Source organism: Bubalus bubalis, chromosome 7 (assembly GCF_019923935.1).
Source record: "Bubalus bubalis isolate 160015118507 breed Murrah chromosome 7, NDDB_SH_1, whole genome shotgun sequence".
NCBI classification, from domain to species: domain Eukaryota; kingdom Metazoa; phylum Chordata; class Mammalia; order Artiodactyla; family Bovidae; genus Bubalus; species Bubalus bubalis.
This window is the reverse complement of record NC_059163.1, coordinates 81,500,295-81,520,250: the sequence shown is the minus strand read 5'-3', so window position 1 is coordinate 81,520,250 and position 19,956 is coordinate 81,500,295. Positions and strand designations below refer to the sequence as shown.

Genomic DNA, 19,956 nt, shown 5'->3' with positions numbered 1-19,956 from the left:
CAAATTGCTTTTCTATTAGCTACTGCACACTCTCTCCTCTTTAGGTCACAGCCAGATCTTTTAAATAGTTTCCATTTGCAGTTTACACTTCCAATCCACTCTTTTTTGCCTTAAATCCTTTCTATTTGGGTTCTGTTACAACCACATTAAAAAATGTCTCTAAATTCTGCCAATGACCTACTTCTTGCTAAATCCAATGACCTTTTCTCATATGTCATCCTTTATAATCTCTGTGTAGAATTTGACAGTGCCTTAAATTTCTCTTTTCTCTTGAACTTTGCTCTCCTGGGTTTTTTTTCTCCCCAATTTCTTTAACTTTTTGATTCATCCTTTCATTTACTCACTCATTCAACAAATACTAGACACTGAGTTTTTTAACTCTTAAAATGTGTCATAATATGTGAGATAAAGTAGATGGGTTTGGATTCAAGTAAACTCATGGGAACATAGAATAAGAATAAGGCGAGTTATTCATACAATTCAGATTTTGTTCAATGACATTGGGTTCTCATGCGCTGGTAAATCACACCCACATAGGATATACATACTCATACTTTTCAAGTACACCAGACCCTTCACTGCTCTTTTCTATTTTATTTCTTAGCATTCCCTCTTCTGATCTACACATGCTTTATTAATTACATTTATTTATTATATTAATCCAACAGCTCATTCATCTTCATATCTTTCTCAGTTAAGGAACTTTTCTACTTTTTCTATCTATGTGACCTTCAAAATGTGATTTAACCTCCCTCTGTGTTATCTGCAAATAAGTATTAAGCTGCTATTTTTTAAGGTGACTTAACATATTTTGATTGTCATCCTTTTACATGTTTATGCTAAAGTCAAACTTTTTGATGATAATAATAATGGCTAACATTTATCACACACTTAATATGAGCCAGGCATTGTGACAAGTACTGTGTCATGCAACAGCCTTATGATGTTGATATTATGATTGTCCTTATTTTATAATGATGCTACTGAGACTCTAGCATGTGATACATGGCTGTGAAGTCTATATTCTATCACTAAAATCCTTGTCTATACATTCTTTTTAAAAACTTAATGTTTTCTTTAATTAACTCTTATTTAATTAGGTCATGCTAAATTTGTATATAAAAGCAGAGATAATTCTTGCATGTGAGAAAACTGTCAAAGAAAATGCTTCTGTAGATGATAGGAAAAATACAGGTTGGCTACAACTGTGAAAGGAAATAGGACAAAGTTCTAGATAAATGCTGGGATTATGCAAGCAAAGGAAAAAAATGATTTGCAGGTTTTGTTTGGCAACTTCTGTCTTAATATTCCTGTATATGAAACTTTCTTTCTTTCCAAGTTCCCAACCCTATTACGTTAGCTTCTGTTCTTGACAAGCTTGGCCACTGAGCTCTGTTTACCTCTCCCAGTTTACCTTAAGGCTTAATTTAAGAGCCTAGAAGGAAATGCTTAAGTAAAACTACAACAACAACAAAATTGCAGAGGAAGACAGGTAAAACACTTGAGCTTGCCTGTAAATGGATTATTTTGATAGAATTGGATTTGATCCTTATTTTGGCAGTGATGTGTGTGGTACACTGGCCAGGAAAGGAAGGAGAGGTCTGCATAGAAAATGGCACATTTCCATTGTTTATGTTCAGCATTTTAATAACATTAGTATTTGCACAGCTGAAGGAAAGGAAGGCACCCTGAGGATAGACACCATGAGGAACTCTAGAAGTTTGCTAACCAGAAAACCATGAGTTGGGAAAGAGCCATAAATGTTAATAAGCAAAAAGTACCTCAGCCAAGATAAACCTAGTATTGGGATACTAAATTCCAAAAGGAATCAATAAGGATCACAATGAAATTATTATTTTGACAATTCTTAACTCTATTTTTTTATTTTTATCATGAAGGTATCAATACAGAGATATTCAGAGACAGGAAGTTGGAGATTTCTCCACAATATAGTGAAAACACAAAAGGCTTTAAATGACAGAGAAACACCTTTTAATTTCATCTTTGTAACTTATGATACATGGGGGACTTTACTTAATCTCTCAGAACCTCAATTTCCTCATCTGCAAAACAAATGAAATATCTAGCAAATATTAACTAAAACAGAAGTTGTAACAGTTCCTTTTTCTATTAGTTGGTGCCCTTAGGCTTCTATTTGTCTTGCAATATCTCATTTTAGCTAGTAGGAAAATCACCACAGCTTTGCTTATAACTATTCTGCCCTTGCTTTGGGCCAGTAGGGAGATCAATTATAAGCTGGATCTTATTCATTATAGGAAAATAGAAACCATGGAATGCATGGCAAGCCAATTAGCTATTAAGGAGAATGCACAGGGCTTTTGGGCTTCCCTGGTAGATCAGCTGATAAAGAATCCACCTGCAATATGGGAGACCTGGCTTCAATCCCTGGGTTGGGAAGATCCCCTGGAGAAGGGAAAGGCTATCCACTCCAGAATTCTGGCCTGGAGGATTCCCTGGACTGTATACTGTATAGTCAATGGGGTCAGACACGACTGAGCAACCTGGGCTTCCCTGGTAGCTCAGCTGGTACAAAATCCACCTGCAGTGCAGGAGACTCTGGTTTGATTCCTGGATGTGGGAGATCTGCTGGAGAAGGGATAGGCTACCCACTCCAGTATTCTTGGGCTTCCCTGGTGGCTCAGCTGGTAAAGAATCCGCCTGCAATGGGGGAGATCTGGGTTCAATCCCTGGGTTCTGAAGATGCCCTGGAGAAGGGAAAGGGAGAAGTCCATGGACTGTATAGACCACTCCTACGCTGCATTTCACAATCAGTCTACTGCTGGGCCTGTGGAGTGCTCCCCTCTTCATCATTGAATGGCTTCCCATTGTGGGCATCTCCACTTCAAGGAAAGGACTTTCTCCAAGTCTGTGAATACCTTTGACAACAATCATATGTGATGCCTCTTCTTAATCTGATGGTATCTAACAATCCTAAGGGTCGGACACGACTGAGCGTCTTCACTTTCACTTTCATGCATTGGAGAAGGCAATGGCAACCCACTCCAGTGTTCCTGCCTGGAGAATCCCAGGGACGGGGGAGCCTGGTGGGCTGCCGTCTATGGGGTCGCACAGAGTCGGACACGACTGAAGTGACTTAGCAGCAGCAACAATCCTAAAAAGGACTTGTCCAACACTTTGTACCTAACTGTGGACATAATGTGACTTTTAACTTCACTGATTGTTCTGTTTTTGCTGTTTGCTCCCCGCAACTGTGACTGTGTGACTGGATTTGTTTCCAGCTACATTAAGGCTTTTAAGTTACAAATGGTTGCTCAAACTCCTGCCACTGTGGCAGCTTCCTCCAACTACTACATGGGGCCCCTGGATCAAAGACCCTCAATATGAGGGTTAGGAGAATATGTTGCTTTACCAATTTAGGGATGACTCCCCTTTCCCTGCTGCTGCTGCTGCTGCTATTGCTAAGTCGCTTCAGTCGTGTCCGACTCTGTGCGGCCCCATAGACAGCAGCCCACCAGGCTCCCCCATCCCTGGGATTCTACAGGCAAGAACACTGGAGTGGGTTGCCATTTCCTTCTCCACCCCTTTCCCAAGGCGACATAATTCTCCTAAAAGAAAAGAAGGGAATGAGGAAGGCTAGGGGTCTCCAAATGGAGGAAATAGGCTGCAAGTGTCAGACTTTTTTCTCTCTCTGTTAAGCAGCAGGAGGAAACAAGCTACAAGTGTCAGATTTTTGGCTTCCCTGATAGCTCAGTTGGTAAAGGATCCACCTGGAATGCAGGAGACCCCAGTTCAATTCCTGGGTCGGGAAGACTCCTTGGAGAAGGGAAAGGCTACCCATTCCAGTATTCTGGCCTGAGAACTCCATGGACTGTATAGACCATGGGGTCGTGAAGAGTAGGATATGACAGAGAGACTTTCACTTCACTTCACAGGGATTTTTGCAGAAACCAAAGCGGGCTTCCATAGACAGCCTCATCAGCTGTGAGTTTTTACATATTTTTTTTATCCTTTCAAATAGATTCTTTCCTCCCAGGGTTACCACCATGTCTGAGACCCTGAAGGCTGGTAAAGAACGGATCATCCTCTTAGATATGTTGTTCAACACTAGCCTGGGGGCTACCCTGTTTGGGTTCTGTGTGCATTAATCCAGAATTGAGCCTCAGTAATGGTAATGTGCTCTCTGCCCACCTAGCAGACAGTCAGCCCTCAGATCCTGGGCTCCGTCCCCCTCCCCTGGATCCTGCCCTAATCTCCAACTGTTCACAGCCACCTAATACAGACCGAAAATGGGACAAGGAGAAACACAGAATTAAAAAAAAAAAAAGTGCTCAGGGGAAGATGAATGTAGACCTTTTTTACCACTCTAAAAGGGCTCATGTTTACCACTGGCTGAATAAGGTTGTCTTTCATGGGTCCTCATGGTGTAGATTTTTGCTGGGTGGTATATAGGCAGTAAAATTCATCTTATTTTTTAAGATTAACAATCTTTTTTTTTTTGTCTTTTAGCAAGTGCTCAAAGAGTTGGAAACGCAACTGTGACAGGCCCAGAAATGGAAAGAATTTGGTTATAGGGGTGTTGAAAAGCTCCGTCAAGAACTTCTTCCTTAACTAGCCTCCTAAGGCACCAAATTTTACCATTAGAATCCCATTGTTTTGCCTACAATAAAAGAGTCTACCATTATCTTTAGCACCAATTAGATTAAAATATTTAGGCCTTGAGGGGACAATACAGTACTACTGTATTTAAATTGGGATTAGGGAGACACTTCAAGGACAGGGATGATGAGTAGGGCCAATGTAGGTGCTGAGATCCCCTGGGGGTGGGGGTGGGGGGGCGGGCGGGTAGGAGAGACTCTTTCCCAGTGTACAGTATGCGTAGGTGCGGTGGGGAGAGCCAGGGAGGGAGACATTCCTGGGTCCAGAGGTGAGGCGGTGGGGCCTGCAGACAAAGAAAGATGGCAATATGACAAACTTGAGGGAAGTGTAATCTGGAGCCAGAACTCTGTGTAGATGAAACAGAATTATATTAACTGTGACTTGATTTAAAATTCAAATGCAATGGCTTTCAGAATGGACCATCTAAAAATGCAGTATAATAACCATTAAAGGTCTTTTTAAAATTTAGCTGTTGTGTCATAAAGCAATCGGATAGTGTAACCGTCTTAAAGCTATAATACCAGTGACTAATTCTTCTTTTCAGAACAAATAATAACTTAAAAACCAGAAAGCTATCAGAGATATGTATAAATGACTTTAAAATATAAGGCAAAACAATTTTAGGTGTCACTGAGAAATAAACAAAAACAAGTTATATTCTTCAAAGCTTTTAAAATCTTTTAAAATAAACTCTCTTCATTTTGGAAACCAAAATCAACATAGTAATTATTGTCTTTTGAGGACACCATTTCAACCTTTAAACTGTATATAACACAAAACTGGGAACATATAAAGGTGACCAAGTAGGAAAACCATCTTTCTAAATACATTTTAATTTTTTACTGAATAATGCAGTTGACTGTTCTAAGGTTTTAAATCCTGTCATATTGCAGGAATAAAATAGTAAAAGGAAAAATTAACACTCAGCTTTTATTAAGTATCAAGAATTTCTAAAATTGTTACATGTAAAATGCCCATGGTTCTATGTGGTAGATATTGTAACCACCATTTTACAGATGAAAAAACACAGCTTGAGAGACTTGATGAATATCACACCACTGTAAATGCTAAAGCCAAGAATATACAAGCAGTTGAGAGATCTTGAGAGGAAATTTAAATTCAATGACTTGATTAACTGTTTCTCACTGGTATTTAATTAATAACTTCAAAACAAGCATTTACTTAGAAGCAATTGCAATAGGTTAACTTAAATCTTCTCTTGTGTTGTTGGAAGAGGGTGTTTGCTATGACCAGTGTGTTCTCTTGGCAAAACTCTATTAGTCTCTGCCTTGCTTCATTCCACATTCCAAGGCCAAATTTGCCTGTTACTCCAGGTGTTTCTTGACTTCCTACTTTTGTATTCCAGTCCCCTATAATGAAAAGGACATCTTGTTTGGGTGTTAGTTCTAAATGGTCTTGTAGGTCTTCATATAACTGTTCAACTTCGGCTTCTTCAGTGTTACTGGTTGGGGCATAGACTTGGATTACTGTGATATTGAATGGTTTGCCTTGGAAACGAACAGAGATCATTCTGTCATTTTTGAGATAGCATCCAAGTACTGCATTTCGGACTCTTTTGTTGACCATGATGGCTACTCCATTTCTTCTAAGGGATTCTTGCCCATAGTAGTAGATATAATGGTCATCTGAGTTAAATTCACCGACTCCAGTTCATTTTAGTTCGCTGATTCCTAGAATGTCGACATTCTCTCTTGCCATCTTCTGTTTGACTACTTCCAAGTTACCTTGATTCATGGACCAACATTCCAGGTTCCTATGCAATATTGCTCTTCACAGCATCGGACCTTGCTTCTATCACCAGTCACATCCACAGCTGGGTACTGTTTTTGCTTTGGCTCCATCCCTTCATTCTTTCTGGAGTTATTTCTCCAGTAATCTCCAGTAGCATACTGGGCACCTACTGACCTGGGGAGTTCCTCCTTCAGTATCCTATCATTTTGCCTTTTCATACTGTTTATGGGGTTCTCAAGGCAAGAATACTGAAATGATTTGCCATTCCCTTCTCCAGTGGACCACATTCTGTCAGACCTCTCCACCATGACCCGCCCGTCTTGGGTGGCCCCACATGGCATGGCTTAGTTTCATTGAGTTAGACAAGGCTGTGGTCCGACTCTACACATGGACATCACCAGATGGTCAACACCGAAATCAGATTGATTATATTCTTTGCAGCCAAAGATGGAGAAGCTCTATACAGTCAGCAAAAACAAGACCAGGAGCTGACTGTGGCTCAGACCATGAACTCCTTATTGCCAAATTCAGACTTAAATTGAAGAAAGAAGGGAAAACCACTAGACCATTCAGGTATGACCTAAATCAACTCCCTTATGATTATACAGTGGAAGTGAGAAATAGATTTAAGGGACTAGATCTGATAGAGTGCCTGATGAACTATGGACTGAAGTTCATGACATTGTACAGGAGACAGGGATCAAGACCATCCCCATGGAAAAGAAATGCAAAAAAGCAAAGCGGCTGTCTGGGGAGGCCTTACAAAGAGCTGTGAAAAGAAGAGAAATGAAAAGCAAAGGAGAAAAGGAAAGATATTAGCATCTGAATGCAGAGTTCCAAAGAATAGCAAGGAGAAATAAGAAAGCCTTCCTCAGCGATCAATGCAAAGAAAGAGGAAAACAACAGAATGGGTAAGACTAGAGATCTCTTCAAGAAAATTAGAGATACCAAGGGAACATTTCATGCAAAGATGGGCTCGATAAAGGACAGAAATGGTATGGACCTAACAGAAGCAGAAGATATTAAGAAGAGGTGGTAAGAATACACAGAAGAACTGTACAAAAAAGATCTTCATGACCCAGATAATCACGATGGTGTGATCACTCACATAGAGCCAGACATCCTGGAATACGAAGTCAAGTGGGCCTTAGAAAGCATCACTATGAACAAAGCTAGTGGAAGTGATGGAATTCCAGTTGAGCTATTTCAAATCCTAAGAGATGATGCTGTGAAAGTGCTGCACTCAATATGCCAGCACATATGGAAAACTCAGCAGTGGCCACAGGAATGGAAAAGGTCAGTTTTCATTCCAATCCCAAAGAAAGGCAATGCCAAAGAATGCTCAAACTACCACACAATTGCACTCATCTCACACACTAGTAAAGTAATGCTCAAAATTCTCCAAGCCAGGCTTCAGCAGTACGTGAACCATGAACTTCCAGATGTTCAAGCTGGTTTTAGGAAAGGCAGAGGAAGCAGAGATCAAATTGCCAACATCCGCTGGATCATCGAAAAAGCAAGAGAGTTCCAGAAAAACATCTATTTCTGCTTTATTGACTATGCCAAAGCCTTTGACTGTGTGGATCACAACAAACTGTGGAAAATTCTGAAAGAGATGGGAATACCAGACCACCTGACGTGTCTGTTGAGAAACCTATATGCAGGTCAGGAAGCAACAGTTAGAACTGGACATGGAACAACAGACTGGTTCCAAATAGGAAAAGGAGTACGTCAAGGCTGTATATTGTCACCCTGCTTATTTAACTTCTATGCAGAGTACATCATGAGAAACGCTGGGCTGGAAGAAGCACAAGCTGGAATCAAGATTGCTGGGAGAAATATCAATAACCTCAGATATGCAGATGACACCACCCTTATGGCAGAAATTGAAGGGGAACTAAAAAGCCTCTTGATGAAATTGAAAGAGGAGAGCGAAAAAGTTGGCTTAAAGCTCAACATTCAGAAAACTAAGATCATGGCATCTGGTCCCATCACTTCATGGGAAATAGATGGGGAAACAGTGGAAACAGTGTCAGACTATTTTTGGGGGCTCCAAAATCACTGCAGATGGTGACTGCAGCCATGAAATTAAAAGACGCTTACTCCTTGGAAGGAAAGTTATGACCAGCCTAGATAGCATATTTAAAAGCAGAGACATTACTTTGCCAACAAAGGTCCATCTAGTCAAGGCTATGGTTTTTCCAGTGGTCATGTATGCATGTGAAAGTTGGGCTGTGAAGAAGGTGAGCGCCAAAGAATTGATGCTTTTGCACTGTGGTATTGGAGAAGACTCTTGAGAGTCCCCTGGACTGCAAGGAGATCCAACCAGTCCATTCTGAAGGAGATCAGCCCTGGGATTTCTTTGGAAGGAATGATGCTAAAGCTGAAACTCCTATAGTTTGGCCACCTCATGCGAAGAGTTGACTCATTGGAAAAGACTCTGGTTCTGGGAGGGATTAGGGCAGGAGAAGAAGGGGACGAAAGAGGATGAGATGGTTGGATGGCATCACCGACTCGATGGACATGAGTTTGGGTGAACTCTGGGAGTTGGTGATGGACAGGGAGGCCTGGCGTGCTACAATTCATGGGGTCACACAGAGTCGGACACCACTGAGTGACTGAACTGAACTGAAACCTGCCATTTACTACCTTGAACTGTCGAGCCTATGATCAGCCACCTATTTCAGCTGCATACAAAACAAACCTCTCCCTTGAGTAGCCACCATCATCTTATAATCAACTGACTGTTTATTACAATTCTATTTCCCCCAGTGTTTGACATAACAGGAAAAGAATTCCAAACTAATGCCAAACCTTAAATGCATTCTACAATTAACCTCCAAACCACTCATTTATTCATTCATTAAATGAATATTGAATGTCCACCAATATATTAGACACAATTCTTGCTGCTGAAGATTTAAAACCTAAGTCCTTATTAAGTTCATATTTTAACAGGAAAAAGAGCTACCAGATAGAGACAGATTGATAGAAGGATGATAGGCAGATGGATTGATAGAGATAAAATAATGTGGCTATGTCCTTGTGGCAAAAACTGAGAGTTGTCACCCAATAATCATTATCGTCTTTGTTAGTAAGTTAAACTCTGAATTTAACTGGGTCCATGGCCACCCAGAATAAAATTCACATTTCCCAACCTCTCTTGAGCTGTGTATGGTTATGTGACTAAGTCCTGTCAAAGGGATGTAAACAAAAGAGATCTGAGCCATATCAGGCTATGTTTGAAAGATATCATTCCTTTTCATTTTTCCCGTTGGCTGAAATAAGAGTATGCTGACTAGAGCTGAAGCAGGAATTTAGGCCCAAGGGTCCTCATTTTGGGGACAAGGGAGCAAGAAGTTAGAGGTGACTGAGCCCCTGATAATTATGTCAATCTCATCAACCCTAGATTGTTTATATCTGGGAAAAGTTCATGTGTGAGAAAAACAAAAATTTCCATCTTTTTGAATTTTCTGTTTTTAGGGTTCCCTGTCACATGCATTAGAATTTAATCTAAACTAATACAAAAATATTTTAAAGATAAAGCAGAGTAAGGGACAAGAGTGTGGCTCTGTGTAGTATTTTAGACTGAGGGTGATTAAAGGGTGACTGAGGAAGGACTTTGAAGAATCAATATTTGGGAGGAGTTCTGAATGCATGAGTAAGCCAAGTGGTATCAGGAGACAGTATTCCAGGAAGAGGGACATAGTGAAAGAAAAAGGATACAGGAGGAACATGTTTCTGTGTTCAAAGATCAGCAAGGTGGCCAATTTGGCCTACCTTCTCAACTTTTTATCTTGATTCTCAAACAGGAATACTTGACTCCAGACCTTGAAGAGATCAGGCAACTTTGCAGGCATTGTTCTCTACAGTCTTCAAGAAGACTCACGACTCAGCTACGAGTCTAAATTTTTACTCAGATTCAAGGCTTAACTTTTAATGCCCATTACAAAAAGCTTCTCCAATTCACCCAACTATCACCCATTTTTCTGAAGTTAGCATAGGTTCTCACTCTTGCTTAAGGGATGGCATTATTTAAGGGATAGCTCTGCCCCATATTGCTTTCTTTCTTCTTGAAACTCCTCAGACACTGTCAGTGCTTTCACTTTAATTGTTAATAATCCATCATTCTGTTCTTATTCAAGTACGTATCTTTTGCCACCTTGATTAAGATGAAATGTAAGACTTATATCTTCAAAAGTTTAAAAAAATCTCTTTGGGCTACTAGCTCTTCAAACAGAAGGTGCTCCATAGAAACCTTCTGTATGTTCATTCAACCGTCTCACAAGATAGAAACACAATGGAGAGAACCTAATCTTTCTTGGTTCCTCCCTTTTGCCAGGAAGATATGAGTAGCTGAAGTATTTGGTGCTATATATAGTCAGTTGATGTCAGCTGGATGCCAGTCTCTTCAGAAAGGCTCACTCTCCAGTTTGAGTCAGAACTAGGGACCATGCCGTCCCAGGCTCAAGGATAAAAACCATCGGGCCCAAGTGGCATCCATAGTCCATCTCCAGTCTTTCCTCCACAAATTGGGATTCCTCCTTCCTGAAAAGCAAGGTGAGTATATTGTTTCCTAAAATGTTGTATTAGTCAATTGTCCAAGGAAGTTCAGAGCTGTGACTCATTAGTGGGCTTTCTTTGCTTTAAAGGACAGCTGTTGATGCCAATATTAAAATGCTACCACCAAAGAGTTCTGATTTAATCTGGTGTCCTCTCTTCATTCTTAGAGTTTGCTGGAACTGAAGGCCAGTAAGGAAGCAATGACAGGTTAAAATAAACTGTGAAAGTGAGAAAGGAAGGGGAAAGGAAGCCAGCTCTTTCATTGCTTCTTATTGCCCAATAATGATTGTACTAGTATACAGATAAGATGGCCTAAAACTCTGAGAATCAGCTTCTGTTCATTGTGATATTGCCTGTCAATGAATAGCATACTCTGTCACCAAACAAGGAATGGTATTAAAGCCTTTCAGAGGAAAGCAATAATAAAGAACAAAGATGCTCTCCTTCAAAAGGATGATTATAAAATATTGCAAATGACTTCACATTGCCTCAATAATGTTTCTTTATTTTTAACAGGGAACAAAAAAAATCATGCTATCACATAATACCATGGTGAAGCAGAGGAAACAGCAAGCATCAGCCATCATGAAGGAAATCCATGGAAATGGTATCAATGACAATTCTTAGTAGCATTAACACAGCTCAGCACTAATGTAGACCCTTCCTGATGTTATTTAATATTCTATAGTTTACTTTCTTTAAATTCTTGCTATTCTGTCATAACAAACCTGGAGCTCTAGTGGGTGTGGAAAAGCCTATGGTAACTAATCCTTTTGTAGTCATCCTTTCTCATTTGAAAGCTATTTTCAGATGAACAACTGTTCTAAAGGAATGAAGCAATCTGACAGCTGATGTACATTCTGCTTGGCTTGCCTTTCACACTTCACATTATAAGTTAATATCACCACTCTCAGATCATTTATTTTTTTATTTTTCTCTTTTTTTTTCAGACAGGTCTCATGAAATCTTGTGTTCGTTGTCCATCCCACAAGATCTATATTGATTTCTTTTACCATAAATTATAGAAATTATTCAAAATCTGTTCTACTATCCCTTTAGAAAAATTAGAATTCATATTAATTGTGAACTTCTTTAACACTGAAATAAGTCTTCATATTTAGTAACTGATTTACCAAGATATTTTGTGTGGAAATCTACTATTTATAATTTCTAGGAAAACACAGATTTCCTATAGTCTCAAAACATACAACTCAAAAAAATTTTTAATGTAAGATGCAAGACGATACATCACTCTTTTAAGTTCTAGTAAAAATTCTAGAAACTAGTACTTTATATATTGCATTTTGATTGTTGTAATGGAAATTCAACTTTGACTAAAAGAATAAAAGAAACTGAGCAAAGGATAGTGTCAATTTTAAAAGCAAATAAGTAGAATATCTAGATTCCTTTAAGGGCTGATTTGAGCCATTCCAGAATGTATTTGTGGAGTTTTCAGGGCATCTCCTTACTTCCCTTCTATTGACAAGGAATATGACCTTTTACCTGAACAATACTGAAAGCTAGAGAAATGAGATCTGGTGAAGGCAGCTGAGAGCAGGATAAGGGTAGCATTTTCTTCTCTCTCTCTTTTAAACTTGTATTGGACTATAGTTGACTTACAATGCTGTGTTAGTTTCAGGTGTACACAGAGTAGCATTTTCATACTTCACGTTCCATAATGTGAGCTGAATAGAACCAATCAGAGATTGTGTTAGATGCTTCCCCCATAATGTAGTCATATTTAAGGATTCTGTTATTAAGTCTTGTTTTCATTGTCTGTAATATAAAATCACCATACTGGATTCAACTTAGTCCTGTGTTTTACTATCATTTTGAGTTAGCTTGGAATAAAGTGAAGATAATTCTGAATCAGACCCCAGAACTAAATTTGTACCAATGTAAGGTTCCAAAATTGATGCTTCTTTTCATTTTTTATGCTTCTTTGTATATCCTGCTTCATGTAGTTTACTTGAAATTGTTTTAACAGCTTCCCTGATCAGTAAGGCAAAAATCAGATAATCATTTGCGTTCATGACTAAACTTACTTACCTTCAAACTAGGCTTGGGATAACTTATCATTTTCTAATTATGTCATAATCATAAATCAATCCATCATTTTAATTTATTCCCAGTTTAAATCATGTTTTGAATTCTACTCTATAACTGATATAGACCTCTAAAGAGTATCTTTTTCTTTTTTTGTAACATAACTTTTAAAATGAAACATAAAGGAAAAATACAATTATATCTCAAGGCATAAAAAAATTCTCAAAACTACTCTCTCACCACCAACAGGTCCTGGCCATGTAAAGTCTGCTAAAGCCTCCCTCCCAAATCACGGGTAGATTTCCAGTCCCTTAAGTAGAGTCACATGCTTTCCCTTAGTTTGGAGGTCAAGTACTACAGATAACACACGGATAATCGCAGACTCTTTCTTAACTCATCTCAACCAAAATAGCTGTAGTACTTTAGGAAGTAATTTAAATAATCTCCCTCTTTTATTTCCTCTGACATATTACACGGAACTTTACTATTTGTATATGTCATATTGTTTAGAGATGTGGAATTAGAGGGGCATCATTTTTCCTAAGGAGGCAGAAATGAGACATAGACTGCAAAGAAAACTTTTTTAGGAACAATCCTCCAAATTTTCAAACACTTCACACCATAAAAACCTGGACAATGTATGATGAAGCATACCACAGTTTTGATCTTAATTCTAAGACTAAATAAAATTTAGACTGAATTGTCCTTTATAAAAATGATCAGAGAAGTTCTTCTCCCAGTCTACGTTCTTCTTCCATTCCCTCCTCCCCTTGTGCAATCAAGATTTTTTTTTTTGCAGTATTATAATTCATTTATTTTTTATATTACTTTTCAAAAACATATAGCCAGGAGGAGAATACAATGTGACAATGAGATGGTTAAATGAGTTGCTTTCTAAACCTGAACTAGAAGTTCAGTCCGGTTCTTGTTGTGGGGAGAGAGACTATAGTTAGTGAGTCTTGAGATCCGCCAATAGAAAAATACAAGAATCAAAAGAAGAGTTTTTCATCACAGCACTCACTTAATCTGAAGGAGAAATAATCTCAAAGAATCACTGAAAAATCCTATCCATACAGACTAGAGTACATTGAACTGGATTGCCTGAGTAAAAATGAAGATGACCCCGCCTCTAACAAACCCCAAACTGTTCACTCATTACGGAGCCATCATGATTTGGTGTCAAATTATGTACCAGAACCAAATATACTACAGTCTCAAAAGTAATTAATAGAAAGTATCCCCTAATACTAAGGCAGACCGTCCTCATCATCACATCCAGATGATGACCATCATGGTCATCACCATCAGTATCAGAAGTGTTAGAGCTGATGGTAGTAATTGTTTTGTGCTACAGCTGTGATACAAAACCTATAAGTATTAAACAGAAATACCAGAGCCATGCTGTTACCATCTAACAAGTGCTATTCTAACAGACAAAAACACAGAAATATTTTGCCATTATTGGGGCATGAATTAGTTATGGAGGCAAGAAAAGACAGCTTATAATGGTGGGTAATGCCCACCAGTCCTGTGCTATTTACTCCTGAAGCTGTACCCATTCTCCAGTGGTGATCCTGTTTCTCTCTCAGGAACTCATCTGAGACCCAGAAAGGGTAGAGGGTGGGATAAATGAATAGGAAGCAATAAGTCGATAGAGAAAGAGAATGGGAGATGAAAATGGAAGAAGGAGAGGCACATTAGAACAACTGGCATCTGTCAGAAATGGTGGGGAAAAGGAATAGGAATTAAAATTATGTAAGAACTGGGAGTATGCTGGCCCCTGAATTTAAGCACAAATACACTGAAGAAGAAGAGCTTTCAGAAATAGAAAGACTACTGTTTCAGTGACCCTACAGTTTTCTTACCTGGGTTTCATGAGGGCTTTCTTGGTATGTTTTTGTTTGTTTTTCCCTCATGACTGGTGAACAGCTGGTGAACAGTAACAGTACACAGAAGAAGACTGAGCAGATTTTTTGTGTGTGATTTCAGGAAAAGACGTTAGTCTGTGGTCTGAAAATAGGAAGCCAGGTTCTAAATGGAGTGCTATTGTTGATATGGTACCAGGAGCCCTGGGTTCCAGACCAGACATCTAATTCCTCACCTGAAACTGAAGAGGTTGGGTCTGTTCAGACATCTACTTCTAAAATGTCATGACTCTAATGTATTGAGCTATGTGTGTTTGAGTTTCCCCACCAATAGCAAAGGCAATGATAATATTGACACAAATTGCAGGGACACTTTGAAAAACACAATCATGATGTCTTAACTTTCAGATGAAAGATTAAGGTGAGGAACCCTTTTACTTTTCCTATACAAGCATATCTCAAACTGTAATTGATCAAGTTACCGATATAAAAACAAGGACTCAAGGATGGCCTTAAATACCACAGATCAAATGTAAAAAGTCTGGGGGAGGAAAAGAACTTACCCTAATGCTTCAATGTACAAGTCTGAGAGTTTTCTTTGGTTTAACATTTCACATTAGCTTTCTCATAACCCTGAGAAAAATCATGCTTTATTTTGAAAATCAGTGTGCAGTAACATGTTGTAAAATCGTGGCTATTTCTAAATGTGCCGTAGATTTCTAAACCTCTAATAAGGCCTTCCAGAAAAGTAGCAGCAGAGAACCAGGCTAAATTCCAGTTTATACCAAAGTTGAAATGATAATGTTTAATTCTTGCCATAATTTCATCATCCTAATTTCTTTATTGTCTTTTTCACTCTAACATACTCTAGATGTACATCCTATAAACAGTTCTGGTTGAATTACTGGTTTGTGTAATTCAATTTGCATAGTTCAATACATTGGTAATCTCATTTTTTAAATGTTTATAGATTTACACAGTTTATAAGTGGCAATACTTTTAACAGTAAAGTTTTGAAAACTTTATAGTTTAGAACTCAAATCAAGGCAAAGAGATACAAAGTAGGAAAATACGGAATCCCAGATGAGTTTCAAAATTAACTTTTTTCATGTAGAGAAAACTATTAGAAATTAGTAGTAAACTTTTAATCAAATGTAGACTTTTAAAGCACTATTCAAAATCAAAATCAGTCTGGACTATTAACTTTTTTATATAGCATGTATATATGCATATTTCAGTACACAATGATGTATATTTATGGATTATTATTCAGTGCACATAGGTTAACTGCAAGCAGGCCAAAGAGTCCTGTGTAAATGCAGACATCTCTTAGATTCAAGTAGGCTTTTAACTAAACTGATAGGACCACTCTCAAGTAAATCAGTTTCATTTATCTCCCCGTCTGTGGCTTTGCCCATTCTACCAGAATTGCAGCTGCTAGTGAATCATAGGGAAACAGTTTTAAAAGATTTTTGTCTGACTACAATTATTTGAGTATCTTTATCAACTGTAAATTGGACTCACTGATCTAACTAAATATATAACACTGGCAGGATCAACTTTTCAAAATAAAAACACAGAACTATCTGTGCATCCATAAATCCTTGCTAAGTTTCAGAATGTTAACCTATGAAATAAATGTGAAAAAAAGAATGTTTCCTTTTGGAAGAATTTAGATCCAGGGTCTGCTCATAAGACTACATATTGAAGAAAGATTTGAAAAAGAAATAGATCACATTTTCAAAGACCACTGATACTCTCCCATAAAAATATATTTTTTCAATTGGTTTCCAGTACTCATAGTAATGTGGCTAAAGTGGAAGGAAAGCACACTCAAAAATCAAAATTTTGAACTTTATAATGTAAGATTTTAAATCTTAATCTAACTAGAAAAAATGCACTTAATAAAGAATATGTTACAATTATTTAATATCTCTAGTAGATTCAAAAATGTGGAGTTTTTGTGGAAACTAATTTTCTTATGGTCAAGACCCTAAAGGTATATTTTAATATTTTTTATAATTGGATATTTAATCCAAAATAACCACTGATCTCCTTAAAATAGCAGCAAGCTATAATGGATTAAGTCCTATAAGATCTTTAAAGAATAAATGGAAAATTCTGGATCACTATGAATGACAACAACAGGAAAGTATGTCTAGCAATATTATTTTCAATAGATGATCTAATGCCACAAAGACAACCTTTTAATCCATCAGGGCAAGGATATGAACCCTGAATAAGTTATATCATTTATCAGGCATCCAGATAAAACACACTGTTAAGACCCTGCACAGAGGTTTGCAATAAAGAGCAGGGAACAGCTGAACTTGGATTCTATCTGCTCAGTTGAGAGAATTCTTCACTCTGAAAGTTTAAATAAATGAGTGCTCATATGTTAGATTTCCCAACTCATAGATGGTCTGGAACTCGAGCTCCAGTGACATCATAAACTCAACGACTGGAAAGGAAGGGAAAAAAAGCCTTGGAAAATTTGGTTTATGTCTTTTATTGTTTGTTTATGCAAAACATGTTGACTTAAAATGTTCCTATGTCTATTAGTATGCTAGTGAATATTTAACTGGTTTTTTAGGTGGGGAATGCCTCAGTTTGTACAGTTTGCAAAATTCTCTTGCTATGAACAAGTTTGAACTACCATCAAGGAGAAACTGAATGCAGAGTTGAGAAGAGGTGTGTAGTAATACAATACTAAAGTATTTCCACCATACAGATATAATAGATATAAGAAAACATCAAGAACATTGATAATTGCAAAAAGAAGTATTTATAAAGTGGTATTTCTGAGTATTGCTTTCTTTTTAATATAATTTATCTAATTATTAAGTTTATATAATTTAATTTTAATAGTGGCTATGTTCATTGACTTTAACTACTAGCTCACAGAATTTCTGAAAATTTATTGACTGACTCTTTGTGAGCCAAGACAAGCCTGCTTCAGATACCAGGAGACTTCTCATGAAGTTATCTCATCCCAGGTATCCACAGTACCTTTAGATGGTCACTCAAAGCCAATGAACTCCTTGTCTGTTACTTATAGAGTAAGAAAGATAATTTAGGCTTAAAGAAAGTAAAAGTAAGTATGAAGAATAAGAAAGAGAGTTGAGAGTTGGTCAGTTATGTGTGCCTTCTTCTCCTCTTTCCTTTTTGTCCCTTATTTCTCTATTGTGGTATAAATTTACTGTAATAATGGATTGCACCAGCTGATTATTGAGGGTAGGTAAGTTCCTCATGGCTCTTGCTATACATCTATTCCTTGCAGCAGCTTGAGTGATGTTTATTGTGTTTTGCTAAAAAGGAGTGAATGTTACTTATGAGTCCAAACAAGTCTGGCCAGAGGTATAGTTTATACCTCTGTTCTTTTTTCCCTTTCTTCTTCGAGACTCCCACTGATGGGCTTCTTGGCTATCCTTTACTCTTTCTTGTGATTCCAATTTTAATAAACTTTTTGGACCTATATCAGTGAGATGAAGATCTGAGAGAATGACCATATCAGTTAGCATGCTTTTTAAGTTGAAAATAGCAGAAAATCAGAAACCAACTAGATTGAAAAATAAAGGGAATTTACTACCTAATATAACTGAAAAGTTCAGAGGTGATTCAATAAATCTTCATCTGGCACCTCAAGTATGTTATTAAGGACCAGTTTCTTTCTCTGCCTCTGCTCTGATTTCCTTGGGGTAAGCTTCACCTCATGTCTGACTCTATCATTTTATCAAGTACATATCAACAGTTTGCGGGACAATATGCATCCGTGCTTATACATAGCAGGAAAAGAAAGTATCTTTGGCATAGTGTACACAAAGAAAAGTTCTGGTATTTTCTCTCACTGGCCTAGGTCATTACAACACACCTGTTCCTGTTTCAATCACAAAGGTAATAATTCCTGTCAAATATACCTCAGAGGACTATTGTAAATCAGAGGGATAGGATTCACTTAGGTCATGTGGTTATTTCAGAAACATTGGTGTAATCAGCTAATATTGGTGGTCATTAGGAAGAGGAAGGAGAAAGCAATGGCACCCCACTCCAGTGCTCTTGCCTGGAAAATCCCATGGATGGAGGAGCCTGGTAGGCTGCAGTCCATGGGGTCGCTAAGAGTTGGACACGACTGAGCGACTTCCCTTTCACTTTTCACTTTCATGCATTGGAGAAGGAAATGGCAACCCACTCCAGTGTTCTTGCCGGGAGCATCCCAGGGACAGGGGAGCCTGGTGGGCTGCCGTCTATGGGGTCGCACAGAGTCGGACACAACTGAAGCGACTTAGCAGCAGCGGCAGCAGGAAGAGGAAAATGAGAGAAAAGTTTTCTCCAATCCTTGTCTCGGAGTCCCCAAATTAAACTTATGCCATAGCTTGAAATTTAGAACTTTTAGAAAATAATAATACGCTATTTCCTTTTTCTAGACTCTTTATTTTCATTTAACTGTTTATAATGACTCAAACTGGTAAAGAGGAGAAAGAGAAAAGCTGCATCCTTGTTTTGGTTTCCTTATGTAAAAACTTAACAGCATTAATTGTAAGGAGAAAGACTCCATTACAGTTAAGTCCCCTACATATGAACTGTCAGGTGGCAAGCTTTCAAAGATGCCTGTATGCCAGCTCTTGTACTGTACTACTGTACTTTTCAAGATACTGTAAGATTATAAATGTTTTTTGGTGAGTGTGTTTTTTATGTATTATTTGGGTGACATTATTACAGTATGGTGCTATATGGCTGATTGTGTTAGTTGGGTACCTAGGCTAACTTCGCTGGACTTTACGAATGCACTCTTCGAACGAACTCTCACATATAGGGGACATACTGTACTATAAAGACTGTCATCTTTGCATTTTTTAGTGGTTGCCTGGTATGGGGCATTTTTTAGTTCTTGAAAATGTCCCAGTTGAAAGGTTTTTCAGGAAAAATCTAAATTTCTTTAAAAACATAACTTGTAATATATAATTGTTAAACAGAATGTGTATTCCTACGGATTTCAATTTTCTGTAATTCTTTTTATCTTCTCTGTCTTGCATTGCTAATTGAATTCTTTCAAGAAGCATTTAAAGGAGATTTTCCCCTCCACCCCCTAGTA

At 38.0% G+C, this 19,956-nt stretch overlaps 1 protein-coding gene and 1 long non-coding RNA gene across 8 annotated transcripts in view; one reads left to right on the top strand and one right to left on the bottom strand.

Moving 5' to 3' along the window:
* Positions 1 to 19,956, bottom strand: part of LOC102409318 — a 266,263-nt gene that overhangs the window by 191,622 nt on the left and 54,685 nt on the right. The window lies entirely within an intron of this gene.
* Positions 10,789 to 19,956, top strand: part of MYOZ2 (myozenin 2) — a 39,603-nt gene continuing 30,435 nt past the window's right edge. The window contains exons 1-2 of one of the 2 annotated variants that reach the window (XM_044946067.1): positions 10,789 to 10,950; positions 11,470 to 11,560. Coding sequence is in view for 1 of the 2 variants with exons in the window: in XM_025290638.2 (XP_025146423.1) it covers positions 11,485 to 11,560 (76 nt within the window). In the remaining variant the exon portion in view is untranslated. The remainder of the gene's footprint in view (positions 10,951 to 11,469; positions 11,561 to 19,956) is intronic. The other variant, XM_025290638.2, reaches the window with a different exon arrangement.